The following is a 14795-nucleotide window of genomic DNA, read 5'->3' as shown; positions in this document are numbered from 1 at the left end:
TCTTAATATATGTGAAAATACTAAAAAGTCTATCTTTTATGAACGGATGGAATATATCTTAAACACTGTAAAAACTTAACAAACTAATTTCATCTAATATTTTAAATTCAATCGATATTTTAAACCGGATTACTTCTTGGATTCACATTTTATTGGATCAATTGAAAATGATCCATAAACAAAAATAATAATAAAATTTAATATATACATATAAATAAAACAGAAATTCTACTAAAAATAATATAAAGTATAAATACATAATAATTTATAAAATACAATTAAATGTGAAATTTATGCTTTCACATTCAGTTTTTAATTAAGTAACTATTATAAAAAAAATTAGTAATCATGATGCCAAGATAAGATAATAAATAATTAAAATTATTATTTTAAAGTTAATGTTGAAATTACATCCAACTAATTTTAGTTCTTTATATCACAAATTTTTTTGGTGGCATAGTATCAGATCCTGGGTTGATAACGGTTTTTTGATATTCTAACAAAATTTTAATTATTAGTTTTTTTTTTAATTATATCTAAACATGTTTATATACGAGTCACTTCATCGGTGAAACTGCATGTTTAAAATAGATATGAAAATATTTATTTCAGTAATTTAAATAATTCAGTTAAAATAATGAAAACGTTAAGTGCTGGTTGAAAGATAAATAGAGATTACAATATAAATCAAAAAAATAATCAAAATATTTAAAATAAAGTTACATAAATATAATATTTCTATTTATGAGTTCATAGAAATATAAATTATGCATATTGAAAGATAAAAATATATAAAACAGGTATATTTTATATGTCTACTTAATATATTTTTGCCAAATAAAAATTCTTGCGTTTTTAAAGTGCAGATCAAAATATAGTTTATTCTATTAAAACTGAAGTGTAAAATAATAATTGTCTAATTTTAAGTGATTTCTTACATATTTTCATTCCTTTTTAAACTAATTCTAACCACTTCATTTAGTATCTCTCTAATTAATTTGTTTTCATTCAGAATTACAAAACATAACTATTACATCTTATACATTCTTTTTTTACTTTTCGAAACTACTTCATTAATTGCATTTACCTTAATAATTTGACATAATTTATTTTACATAATTTCATAGGTTTGAATGAAGTTAATCCATTTCATGACAAGAATTGAAACATAATTTGTTAGACAAGGATATTCAGAGTACATATCGGTTTTCGGGTATTGATTTTTTGGATTTAAAATTAAACTTCGTTCGTATATAATAAAATTTTCTGACAGGGTTCGAATCGGATTCTTACAGGTCCATGTAGATTCATAGAAAACTAATATTAGACAAATAACTCATATGTCTAAAAAGTCACTAAACAATTTATAAAAAAAATAAAAACCAACACCTGTGCGCCTGCGCGGATCAAGTTCTTAAGATTTTTTTTAAGCACTTTTAATATTAAGAGCTTTCTAACCAATCTAAAATATATGAACAAACTTACATAGGTAAAGATAACTTCATCTTTCCTAATATTTTTGAACTATATGTATGTATCTTATTAATAAAACGTGGAATAAAAGACAAAGCAAAAAGTGAGAATATACCTAATACAGCGAATCTTGGTTCGAACCCCGCTGACCATACAGATATAGACTATTGCTTTCGGCTCATTTGAATGCCCAGGAAAAAGTCTATCCGTGGACTGTACTTCCATCCAAGGGTTAGGTATTTGTTTTTAATAGACTCGGATTTAACTCTTTTTTTTTGTAAAAAAAAAAAGAGAATATATAAGTCCCTAACCAAAAAAAATTCTTCAAGCACTGTCAACGGCAGCCAATATTTATAGGCTTCGCTGAAAATTTGAGGTCATTCTCAGGAAAAACGTTTTTCATGCGATGTTATCATAAGATGAAAGACTTTTGACTCTTTGAAATACGTTTTCTGAAATTAAAGATGTTTGACTGGTCTCATGTGAATAATTTAGAATTTTACTTAACTCGTTAAAAATGAATTTTACTTAACTTATTAGGTTAATGTAACAGATTAAGAAAACATGTAATTTTGCATATTTTCAAAATAAAAGCATCATTACCGATACACCTAACCATATTTTAACCAATAGAAAAATAAAAAACGAATTATGTTAATAAATTTTGCATTGAAAACATAAAACGACACCTAAAATAAAACACAATTTTAACTATAAAATGACAATTAATATGAAACGAAGGGAATATGTGATTATTTGTGAGTTATTTGTAAATATTTTTAAACTATTTATTAAATAATATTCTACTATAGATAAGATATGCGTCTTGTGGAGGGTGTAACTCCTCTAAAAAATAAAACGTTACAAGATGACACATAAAATTTCTTACGTTACATAATTCATAATATTAAAAATTTAAATGTACATAAAGTTTTGTTTTTCACGGTAATAGAAAAAAACATAAGAATTATTCTAAACAATATTTTTTATATTATAAACAAGAAGATTGAGCAAAATGATGAATCTTTCGATATATTATTCTTCACAACAATAAAAATATTATTTTAGGCTCTACAGACAATGAATAGTTTTCTTGTTATTTGTTTTGTATCGGAAAGTATTTATATTCTACTATTTGATATTTGACTTGATAACGATGAGTACTTAAAGATTAAATCCGGTACATGATGAGTAACGAGTATTTGTGGTCGACCCTATTAATGAACATGCTAAACGAAAGTACGCTGATGAGCAGCTAGGTGCGTCAAATCGTTGCATGCCTAATATTCCCTTCTCGAGTTCTCGTTAATTGTCTTTCTCAAAACCATCCATTATGGCCCTCATGCCAAAACCCTCACATCTTCTTTGAAAGCGTCTCAACTTTTAAAATCATCTATGAATGTGAGACACAAGCATAGAGGTACACAATCAAGATATGGAAGTGCCTTGCCCAAAACGTTTCCAAGAGCTTCCACATAATACAAGACTTTCCTGCTTCACTGAATCAGAACATCACTATAACTAGTTTCCAAGAAAACTAAGTTATCTCTTGCCAGAAGTTTCTGCGAAGTGACAATTTCAGCATAAGTGCATAACTATATGTGAGGCAGTGGCATTTGAGTTTGTTGTTTTACATGTGGTGAAAGGTCCATTCACATTTCACAGTTATAGATATAACGAATAGAAACATACATATCATGTTTCTCGAAAACACAACTGACTCAAATTGAATATTGATTGAGCATCTATCAAGATCGCGGTTTTTCAAAAGAATATTATAGTATTAACATTATATCAGAATTTTAAGTAAAAATAAATTTGATGTGTGTCAAAACATGATTATCAAACTTAATATATCTCGTGATCATTCTAATATATTAGTTTAACATGATAACATCATTTGGATACTTGCGCAAAATTGGCCTTCAAAGTAAAACATCAAATGTTGATACCTAAAGAGTAGAAACTCAGGGCTCATTGGCCATTAGTTTATATGGATAAAAACGCTAAGTTTCTAAACTGAATTTTCAACTATCATAGTTAAGAATATATTTTTTTCATCTTAGTCATGACTTTATGATAATCAATGTTTCCACGCATGAATTTATAAAATCAAAAGTTTCACCTTTTGTCTTTCTTTTTATTTTTCCACATTTGTTTTTGAAAAAAAAAAATTGAACTAAAAGGTCTTGCTCAGGGGATTTGTATTCCTTTTGTTTCTTTACAAAACAAAATGGTCATCTCCTCTTGTCTCTTTCTCCTATCTAAGAGAGTCATAATTTACATCCCACACAGCTTTATCATCTTCACCACAGATCATATGAACCATCCACATTCTATTGACTGATTTGCATACCCCACTGCACGTCCAATCAAATGACGCCACACACACTTCTCCAGCATCCGCCTTCATTTCACAATCTTTTGGAAAGAGATAAAGAAACAAACAAAAGAAAAAGAGAAACTACATGAGAAAAACATTATTTACTAACTTCTGAAGCATACAAAAATATATATAGCTGATTACCTGGAGTACTACAACAGAAATTACCATCATCGATATGCTCAACCTCAAGCCCGATGAACCATGACCCCAGCGTCACATCTTCATTTGCATACTTGTGCAAAATTGGCCTGCAAAGTAAAACATCAAATCAAATGTAATATATATGTGCTTGGATAGTAACCATTTCCCTTGGTAAAACATATTTTCTCATATCTTGATAATTCAAGAACACATACTTAGTCACTTACTGATTGTTAGATATGTATGTAGCAAGATCCTTTGAGATGGCATAGATTTGTCCTGTAGCATGTCGAAAATATCTGTTACCTTCCTCTCCAAATTTCCAAAACTCGGGTTCACGATACTTGGCTGTCCTGCATGTTTTAAAAAGAGAAAAAAAATCTGCTTTAACATCCAAAAAGATGATATATAAAATTATAAGAGAAAAACGAGATTATTACTTTTTAGTAAGAACAGGTCCGGACTTCATACATCCAATGTAAACCCTCGGCTTATGACGGTGAAGAGCTAATGTGGAACCAAGCATACCTAAAACCTCAAAGAAAGATTTAATTCAAAGAGAGGAGAAATATAAAAAAACATGGTAGAAACATAGTTTGTTACCAAGGTTGACATGAACATCATCATCAATCTTAACGTAAAACTCAGCATCCCACGTTGCAACCGCACTGGAAAAGAAGGTTTTGGTTTTGGCAGACAAATTATAATATCCTTCAACATGATCCTGCAACGAGCAAAGAAACCAAAACAATATCAAGAAACACTGTACGTAAACCAATCCTAGAAAAAAATAAAGATGTCTAATGAATCTCACCAGCCTAAAAAAATCTTTGTACTGAGCATCTTCTGAATCAATTTCCTTATCCAATATACTATGTGGTGTCGCACTGCCAACAAGTTTTGTACATACACTCAAGTAAGAGTTTCACTCTAATAATAAAAAAAAGCATTAGACTACATTGCCTTCTCTTACTATTCCATGAATTAACCTGTGTCCGATCATGAACTTGACGACAATTCCCTTCTCTTTTTCCAGTTTTTCAAGCTTTTCCCCTGTGATAGATATATACATTAAAAAGGTAACTAAGTTTAGAGACAATGAAGCATGAAAAGAACAAGAGATTTAAAAGAGGGACATCACAAAATGTAACCCTGAGGTATCCAAGTCTCTCTAAGCGAATCACGACGTTGTCTACTGCTAAATGCAGTATTGACACCAATCACCATAAAAACTTTCGACATTTGGTTCCCTCCTGTTGAAGTATTTGTTGTTGAGACACCCACAATCTTTTGATAGCTGTGTCTAACAGAGAGCTGCTTCTGAAGCATAGCAACTGACTTACCCAGTGCTCTGTGGGCACAAGATATACGATCATCAAACTATTTTTAACATGCAAGTGCAAGATTTACACACACGTACAAAAAAACATTTTATTATAATAATAATAATAATAATAATTATTATTATTATTATTATTATTAATAATATTATTAATATTAATATTACAACACTCACTCTATTGCTTTATGGATTTTCAGAACCTCTTCAGTTACATCTTTTTCATGTGATTTTTCCTGCATTTTGGCGAAATTCAAAGATTATAAATACGAGCTTTTAAAAAACAATAATAACATTCGAAACTATTCATATTATGAATACAGATTCAGACAATCAGATCAAAGTTTTAAAGGAATACTTTCTCACGACCGTAATCGTCTGACACACGAAATCTGAAAATACAAACAAAATGAAAACTGAATAACAATTGAATATCTAAATGCAAGAAGACGTGATTTTATAATGGTAAAGATTAATGGAGAAGAAAACTAAAAAAATCTCAATAAAAGCCAAGAAACCTGGACGTGAAGGTTACTCCGAGGAAAAAGCAGGAAATGCAGAGAAGTGAAACCCATGTCAATGATAGTCTCTTCGAGGCTTTGTGCTTCATTGGTGTGAATAAACAAGAGAATGGGATACAAACGAGAGAAGACCTGAACAAAACTTCAAGTCGTGTATTATTAACGGAAAGGTCAGTAAATTTTAAGTAACAATCCTTTTTATTACATGCATGTTTGACTATTTGTTCTTACAAAGTATCTAAGATGTCAGGTGATTTACTTCCAGTTTTAAAATATCAACAAGATGTTAAGAGAAGGAAATTTTGACCACGAGTAGAGACGGCTTCAACTAGTGACCATTTAGGGCCTGACTGGTTCAAACGCAGCGGTTGCGGTTGTGCTTGCAGGAGTTTGTGGATGCGGGCGGTTGCGGTTTCTAACGGTTTTAAGAGATTTGTACGACTGGTACTGCGGTTAAAAATTGGTGCGTTTGCGGGTGACTTATACTCGTTAACTACCTAATACGGTAACATTCAAATAATAAATTAACAATATTTACATTTAATATAATTATAAAAATATCAAAAATCATAAAATTATAATAAATATAAAATTTATATTTAGAAAGTTATAATTTTAATTTTTGAAAATTTATTGAAATTGTTTTTATTATAAAATTTGATAATATTAATTAAAATATAATAGATATATTTTAATATTTTCTTAATTTCAATTTTAAAATTTTTATTAAATATTTTTACTTTTGTATATATATTATTTTTTAAAAAAAGAAAAAAATTTTACCCTCCCGCAACCACCCGCAACCGCAAACGCTAGCTGGAGCCAGCTTTTGAATTTATGAGACTCGGAGCGGTTTGAAGCGGTTTGAAGCGGTTTAGAGCGATTTGAGTGATTGTTGCAAACCACCGACAACCGCTACCAACCGCAAAAGCTGCGTTTGCGGGTGGTAGCGGAAAAACCAGTCGCCCCCTTAATTGAGCAGAAAAATGAACTATTTAATTGAACAGAAAAATGAATAAAATAATGAACAAAAATTCAGTCGAAGAAATGAAAAAAATATGAATATAAGAATTTATATTCAATTCATTCCCCATCCAAATTGGAGAAGGAATTTTTTTCATAATTTTTTTCATCCTAAAGGAAATAAGAATAATAGAGTGGGACCCTATATCTAATCAAAAAATTCAACATGATTGGTATAAAAATTGAGGAATAAGAATTTCACCATTATTTTGTTCATAAAATGTGGTCACCAATTGAAGCCAAAGTGAAATAAGTCGATAACTACAAATGGTTTGTTGAATAGGAAATTTGACCCTATAACAAAAAAACTATAATTTATCAAATAACCATATTGATCTATATACTATAATGCACTATCTATAATGTGTATTTATTATCATTTTGCCTCCTATTATATACATATTCACCTAATTTGATGTTTTTCTATTTACTACAAAAAGATTTTTTTCCTATAACTTAATCAACTTTAACTTTAAAAAATACAATTATGTAATTTCATAGTTTACATGGAAAATATATAGATTTTTTATACATAATATATGTTTTGAAAACTTAAATCAGACATATATTACATAAAGAGTTTAAAATCTATATTATATTATACATTTATATGATAGAATTTAGTTTCATTTTCAAATGAGATTCTAATTCCTTATCTTCTATTCCATTTAGAAAATATAATATAAATTTAACTTTTCAAATCTCTTTTTTGATTTATTGTACTCTGTAGAGAATAGAATTCTATTTGTTTCATATTACATGATGTTTTTGTTTCAATGCACATATGTAAAAAAAATTATCAAAGTATTACTAAAATATAATTTAAAACTAGTTTATCTAATTACAAATAGATATAATAAAAAGATAATTGGCTACCTATGTAGTTTTTGATAAATTTAAAATTATTTAGATTTGTGCATATATCTTATATTATGAAACAATTTTTTTTCCCAAAACATCATCTATATTGAAATTACATAACAAAATAGAGCTCAGTAACTTATCTTTCATACGTCCACTTGAAGTGAAAATAAAATATCATTTATCTGCATATTTGTCACATCTTATGATTATGGTTATTTCTGTAATTTTGTTTATTCCAATGACTTATACACAAATTCACCCAGTTAAAAAAGTTCTTTCAAAAAATAAAATATTTTTGTGTTTAAATTTTAACTTTTTTGTCAACTTCTTGTGTTTAAATGTAGTATCAAATTTGTTGACAAAAAATGAAATATCAAATTTTATTTATTTTTGTTGATAAACACGATATTATATCAAACTTTCAGAATTATTTGTTAAAATGAATATATCATAGTTATATGAGTAGCTTTGAAGTTGTTTACATCCGGTAGTGAAAATCAAATATGTAAACCATGTGATGGTGGTTTAGTGGTAGTCGGCCTTTGGATTGTAAGTAATTTGGATTTGAATGGACTCCAATACATTCTATTGTATAGTCATTCGAAGGCACTTCAATACATTCTATTATGTAATCATGCGGATATGGGTCTATTACTTATAACTTATATTTCTATTTGTGGACTGCATCTCTTCAAGAGAATTAGTCTGAATCCTTCTACAAGTTCGGTATCAAGTTCGAGATACCGCTAGTTAATAAAAAAAATCAATGTGTAAAAACAATGCGGAATTATGACTAGCTTTATTAATATGACTAAACTACTCGTAACATTTTTGATACTAATAACTTAACAAATTAATATTGTTATAGCTAGGGTTTGGGAACAAATCCAAATCCGATCTAAAAAGTAATATCGAATCCATCCGAATGGATTCAAAACTTTGATATCTAGAGAATCGAAACCAAATCTGATCCGAACCGGAAAATTTCGAGTATCCGAATCAAATTTATATATTTAAATATATTAATTATTTTAGATTTAATATCCATATAATATCCAAAATATATAAGATATTTTAAAGTTGTCCAAAACACTTGAAATCTATACAAATAGTCAAAAGTAAACGTATAAAATAGCTAAACAATATTCGAAACATCCAAAATACTTGAAATATATATATCGATTTCCTATCCAAATATTTAAACCAAACTAATGTTTATGTTAAGTTTAAGTATTTTGACATACATTATTCAAATATGTATATATGAATTTGATTTTTAGATTTTGATAAATTTAAAGCATATATAAATTTTGAATTTTTAAAAATAATTTAAATGGTTTATCCGAACCCACAAAAATACGAACCGAATCCAAACCCAAAATTTGTAAATACTGAAATAGAAATGAAATCTTTAATTCAAAAATAGAAAACTCGATTAGATTCGAACTGTATCCGAAGGGTACCCTAATGCCCATCCTACAAGGATTTGTTTGGTTTAGCTACAGAAACCGAAAGAAATCACTGCGTACTACCGGTTTTTAATCATTAAGGTCCTGACTCGTTCAAACGCAGCGGTTGCGGCTGCGGATAGTTGCGGTTTCTAGCGATTTTAAAAGATTTTTACGACTGGTTTTGCGGTTATAAATTAGTGCGTTTGCGGTTTACTTATGATTGGTTAACTACCAAATGCATCAGCGGTTAAATAATAAATTAACAATATTTATATTTTATATAATTATAAAAATATCAAAAATCATAATATTATAATAAATATAAAAATTATATTTAGAAAGTTATAGTTTTAAAATTTTTAAAATTATAGAAAATTTTTTTTACTTTAAAATTTTAACATATTAGTTAAAATATAATAGATATATTTATAATTCCAATTAAAAAAATTATTGAATATTTTTATTTTTGTATTTATATTGTTTAAAGAAAAGAAAAAAAATTATCCTCACACAACTGCGTGCAATTGCAAATGCTAGTTGAAATCAGCTTTTGAATAGATAAAATTTAGAACGGTTTGAAACGATTTAAAACATGATTGTTGGAAAACGTCAATAACTACTACCAATTGCAAAATTTACGTGTTTACAAGTGATAGCTGAGAAACCAGTCGTACCCTAACCCTGGTTTAGAACGGCAGGCGCCGCCTATTCAGCCGGTAGCCCTTCCAATAAACCATTTTCATTATTAAATTTTCTTAATTTCCCTCAAATTCTCTTCTTCCGGCCCCCATCATCCATAAGCTTAAGCTCCCGTCCATCCGAATTCGATTCCTCAGGGCTTTGCTTTGATCTGTTTAGGGTTTCTCTCAAATTTGTATGGAAACTTCAGTTTATAATAATAACCCTAAAAGAAGCTTCCTTTGCCTCCTCCGCCACATAAGTTTCTCTCTTGATTGATTCCATCCAAAGGAACAACCTTTCCTCCCTCTAGCTTTCGATCATGGACCGTGCTGCTCAATCGGATCTCTCCTTGGGATTCACCAGCCCCCACGCCTTGCCGCGAATCCCTATCGCCGATGACTCCATCACCCTTCAAATCGACTCCAGCTTCCGCCCTCCTTCCTCTAACCCGATGCCCCCTGTCCCCCTCCAGCTCCTCGAGCAGAGATTCGATGCCACCGGAGGATCGCATCGCCTCCATAAAGACCAAGACTTTGATGATGATGATGATGATCAGAGGGAAGAGTTCATCCTCTTGGGACAACCGTTGAAGCTAAAACGCTCTAGAGGCAGCACCAGCTCAATGCGATCGCCAAGCCCTTGTAAGCGATTCGCAGCCGATCCAGAAACTAGACGAGCCGCCGTCAAAGCGTGGGGCGACCAGTCACTCTCGGAAGCAGACCCCGAGATTCACGACTTCATGGAGAAGGAGAAGCAGAGACAGTTCCGAGGAATCGAGCTCATTGCCTCCGAGAATTTCGTCTGTAGAGCAGTGATGGAAGCTTTGGGAAGCCATCTCACTAACAAGTACTCCGAAGGCATCCCTGGAGCTAGATACTACACAGGCAACCAGTACATCGATCAGATCGAGATCCTTTGCCAAGAACGTGCCCTGCAAGCTTTCGGTCTACATCCTGAGCATTGGGGTGTTAACGTGCAACCGTACTCTTGCACGTCCGCCAACTTCGCTGTCTTCTCAGGTCTTTTGTTGCCAGGGGAGCGGATCATGGGGTTGGATTCGCCTTCGGGTGGTCATATGAGTCATGGGTACTACACGCCTGGTGGGAAGAAAGTCTCTGGTGCGTCTATATTCTTTGAGAGCTTTCCCTATAAGGTGGATCCTCGTACAGGGTACATTGATTACGACAAGCTTGAGGAGAAGGCGCTTGACTATCGTCCTAAGATACTTATCTGTGGAGGGAGTTCGTATCCTAGAGACTGGGACTTTCCTAGGTTTAGGTATGTTGCTGACAAATGTGGAGCTGTTCTCATGTTTGACATGGCACAGATTAGCGGTCTTGTTGCTGCCAAGGTATATGTTCATTCTCACTCCTTGGCATCCATCAGTCATTGAACTTGAGGCTTAAGTATCATTATCAATCTTCTTAAAATCCGCCTACGCTGAAACTATATTTTAAATTAGTTTAAATCTATTAAACTAAGCAATAATGTTAGTACAAATCCATTAATTTGTCTAGTTTTTTTTTTGTTTTGTTTATCTAATTTTTATAATTCATCAAAATAATTTTATAGTTAAATTCAAAAACTAAAATATCTTACATAAATGTAAATATATATATATATGAATAAATCAATAATTCGTTATCCACTATGTTACAAATAATCCGTCTAGTGGCTTGTCTAGTTACCACTTGGCGATTTCTTTGGACATTGATCATTTTCATGAATGTTTTTGTTTCTGTAAATGTTGTAGGAAAGTCCAAATCCATTTGATTATTGCGATATAGTTACCTCAACGACACACAAGTCTCTCCGGGGACCTAGGGGCGGTATCATATTCTACAGGAGAGGCTTGAAGGGCAAGAAGCAAAGCATAAATCTTAATCACTGTGAGACCAATATCCAATATGATTTTGAGGAGAAAATAAACTTTTCTGTCTTCCCATCGCTGCAAGGAGGTCCTCACAATAACCATATAGCTGCTCTAGCCATTGCCCTCAAGCAGGCTGCTTCACCTGAGTACAAGGCTTACATGCGACAGGTCAAGAAAAATGCCAAGGCTTTAGCATCTGCTTTGATAAGCAAAAATTGCAAGTTGGTCACAAATGGCACTGATAATCATTTGATGCTCTGGGATCTAACTCCTTTGGGCTTGACAGGTATCTGATTAGTTCCTCTTATTATTAACACTGGAATAAGCTGCTCTATGTGACTTAAGTATGTCTAGTTATGTGTCCAAAGGCGACTCAAATCCTTAAGCTTGTGATTTTCAGGCAAAGTGTATGAGAAAGTATGCGAGATGTGCCATATCACGGTCAACAAAGTCGCCATTTTCAGTGAAAACGGTGTTATTTCCCCTGGAGGAGTGAGAATAGGTAAAGCAAATCAACTGATTGAGGAAACTTCAATACTATGGATTGTGTCTTTTCTTCCTGTCTGATTCTGGACATGGGCTTCATGTAATCTGTGTTTCAGGTAGTCCGGCTATGACTTCGAGAGGTTGTCTAGAATCAGATTTTGAGACAATGGCTGAGTTTCTGTATAGAGCTGCTCTGATAGCAAGTGCTGCACAGAGGGAGCAGGGGAAGTCACTCAAAAGCATCTATCACTGTAAGGACATTGCAGATCTTAGGAACCAAGTCGAGGCTTTTGCTTCTCAGTTTGCAATGCCTGCGTTTGACATGTGAGTCAGCCTGCAAAGAATGTGATAGCACAAACCTCCCTCATTTTTGTTGCCATGGTAATCTAAATCCACGCACCCATTTCTCTATTTTACAATGTCATCTATTTACATCTAAACTTAGATCAACATTTGTGGGGGAAATAAACAAACTTCCCTGTCTTGCTATGGTTGTAATTCTTCAAGGCTTGTGTACATAGTCATTGGAGGTGTGTTTAGTATATCCTTTTATGATCTTTTCATATGGTAATAAATAATAATAATAATAGAAAATGGAAGAAAACAAACAAATTCTGGAAAATTAGCTGTAATTTCAGGATGTTTATGTGCTGGGGAACAGAAATAATGTCTGTAAGCAGAGGAAAACTTGCTTCTGACCTCAATCATTGCTTTTTACCAAGGGAAAATCATTACATTCTGAGGTCGAAAGAAAAAAGAAACTGTGACAAAAGGAATAATACAGAGTTTTGTTATGAATATGTTTTGCTGTTATCATTGCATTTGGTAAATTGTAATGTTTATTTGGTAAATCAGCTGAGAAAGTTGGTGTCCTACTTGGGAGGCAAAGCATGGAATTCTGGTGAGAGTCTCTAAAAGCATTTAGATTCTGCATGTTTTTGGTTTTGGATAGTGACTTATGTCCTCATCTATAATATTATATTAATATATATATATATATATTTCTGTCTTCCATATTGTCTACTTATTAGATTAATGGTTTTTGCAACCAAATTATTTTTCAAAATAAAAAAATTTTGAAGGCCAAAGACGCATCTCTTCTTAATTGTTGCCAATAATCTTGATGATGTTCTTACAGCTAGTAAGCCTACAGATGAAAATTTGCATTTTATATTTAGTAAATAAGTTTTCTAGACTGAAAACAGAAAGCTTTCTTGACTAAAACGGATTTACAAACATCATGTGAATTCTATTGTTGTATGCACTTAGTGAAGTTAGGTTTTGGGATGATTATTATTATGGCTTATAGAGATGGTTGAACAATTTTGTAGCCATATATTAAATGAATTGTTTTTGGGCTCGTTTTTGATATTTCAATAAAATAGGTTTGACATTATTGGTGTTTGCAATAATATTTCTAGTGGGTTCAACTGTTTTTTGTTAATCCTGGACACCCAAGGAATACCAAGTGAATTGACGCTTTTGGTACTTGATTGATACACATATACCAAGTGATTCTCAAGGGTTGAGATTTACTCATAGATACAAATAATGAATATTTTGTCAAAGATGTTCTTTTGTGTAGAAAAAGGAGAAAGCAAAGATGAGTGAATTGTGTGTAAAGCAAATATTAAAATAAGTATTAGAAACTTAAAGAAGTAAAGATGGAGTGTCTTAAAACAGTGGGTGGGGAAGGATTTAGGGTGTGAAATTGGTAATAGTCATAATTAATTGACACAAAAGCCACCAAAGGTGTGCCCAAAGCATATAAACTTAGATGAGAGTGCCAAAGAATCAAAAGACAAATCTGCTTTAGAAAGGATCCATTTTCATCATTATTATTGATTAACACCACAAAATCACCATTCAAATTAATCTCTCTCTACTTCCTCCTCTATGTGAATCAAATCAAATCAAATTCTAGTTTTGATCATTGGCTTTGTTCACCTTTCTTCTCCAACTATCTCAAAGAGACAACAAGCACTCCCTTTTGACTACCTCTTTTTCAACCCATTGTTTTTAATTAAGTTGTGATAGGACAATGATATATGGTCCTCTTAGTGAAGGTGCATGATAAAAAATAACTCACTGAACTATCACTTTTGAGACATGACTGTTGTAATCCAGCCATATAATTAAATCTAACCACAATATGGTATTTACTAATTAACGATTCTAAATTGTGTGTTTAATATATGGTAGTGTAAGATCTTATATGTATTTGTAAACCATGTTAATAATATTTTTACATTTTGTGTACGTTAAAATTTCATATACTTTATGAATATCGAGTCATTTGAAATGATTCTAATGGAGTTTCATGAGTGAAATATACAATAAGTCTAAAGTATACCATATGAATTCCATAAATCTATGAGAAGTCTAATAATATTACAGCTTAAAATGTCTTGACGTTGTATGATAAAAACATCAGATAACCCTCACCATTCGGTTATCTTCTTATGAACCCGTATATAGACTTGAAGGCTTTTGATATCCATTCAAAACACATATTTGAGCTCCGTATTTGAGTATATGTTTCTGAAAAAGAGCTAAC

The 14795-nt window shown here is 31.5% G+C and overlaps 2 protein-coding genes across 2 annotated transcripts; one reads left to right on the top strand and one right to left on the bottom strand.

The window, feature by feature from the left end:
- Positions 1-3733: 3733 nt before the first annotated feature.
- On the bottom strand, positions 3734-5581 carry LOC103869235 (probable beta-1,3-galactosyltransferase 5). Its single transcript, XM_033278486.1, has 9 exons — positions 5517-5581; positions 5152-5351; positions 4990-5053; positions 4815-4887; positions 4604-4724; positions 4441-4528; positions 4228-4353; positions 4001-4107; positions 3734-3894 (listed from the first exon to the last, which is right to left on the bottom strand). The coding sequence occupies exons 1-9, from the start codon at positions 5579-5581 to the stop codon at positions 3734-3736; spliced, it is 1005 nt and encodes a 334-aa protein (XP_033134377.1).
- A 4304-nt stretch (positions 5582-9885) lies between these two features.
- Positions 9886-12827, top strand: LOC103869084 (serine hydroxymethyltransferase 6). The gene is made up of 4 exons (XM_009147135.3): positions 9886-11230; positions 11633-12038; positions 12153-12254; positions 12355-12827. The coding sequence occupies exons 1-4, from the start codon at positions 10199-10201 to the stop codon at positions 12564-12566; spliced, it is 1752 nt and encodes a 583-aa protein (XP_009145383.1). The 5' UTR covers positions 9886-10198; the 3' UTR covers positions 12567-12827.
- Positions 12828-14795: the final 1968 nt, after the last annotated feature.

This window comes from Brassica rapa, chromosome A09 (genome assembly GCF_000309985.2).
Source record: "Brassica rapa cultivar Chiifu-401-42 chromosome A09, CAAS_Brap_v3.01, whole genome shotgun sequence".
Lineage (NCBI taxonomy): Eukaryota > Viridiplantae > Streptophyta > Magnoliopsida > Brassicales > Brassicaceae > Brassica > Brassica rapa.
The sequence above is the reverse complement of the archived record's forward strand: the minus strand, read 5'-3'. Positions and strand labels throughout refer to the sequence as shown.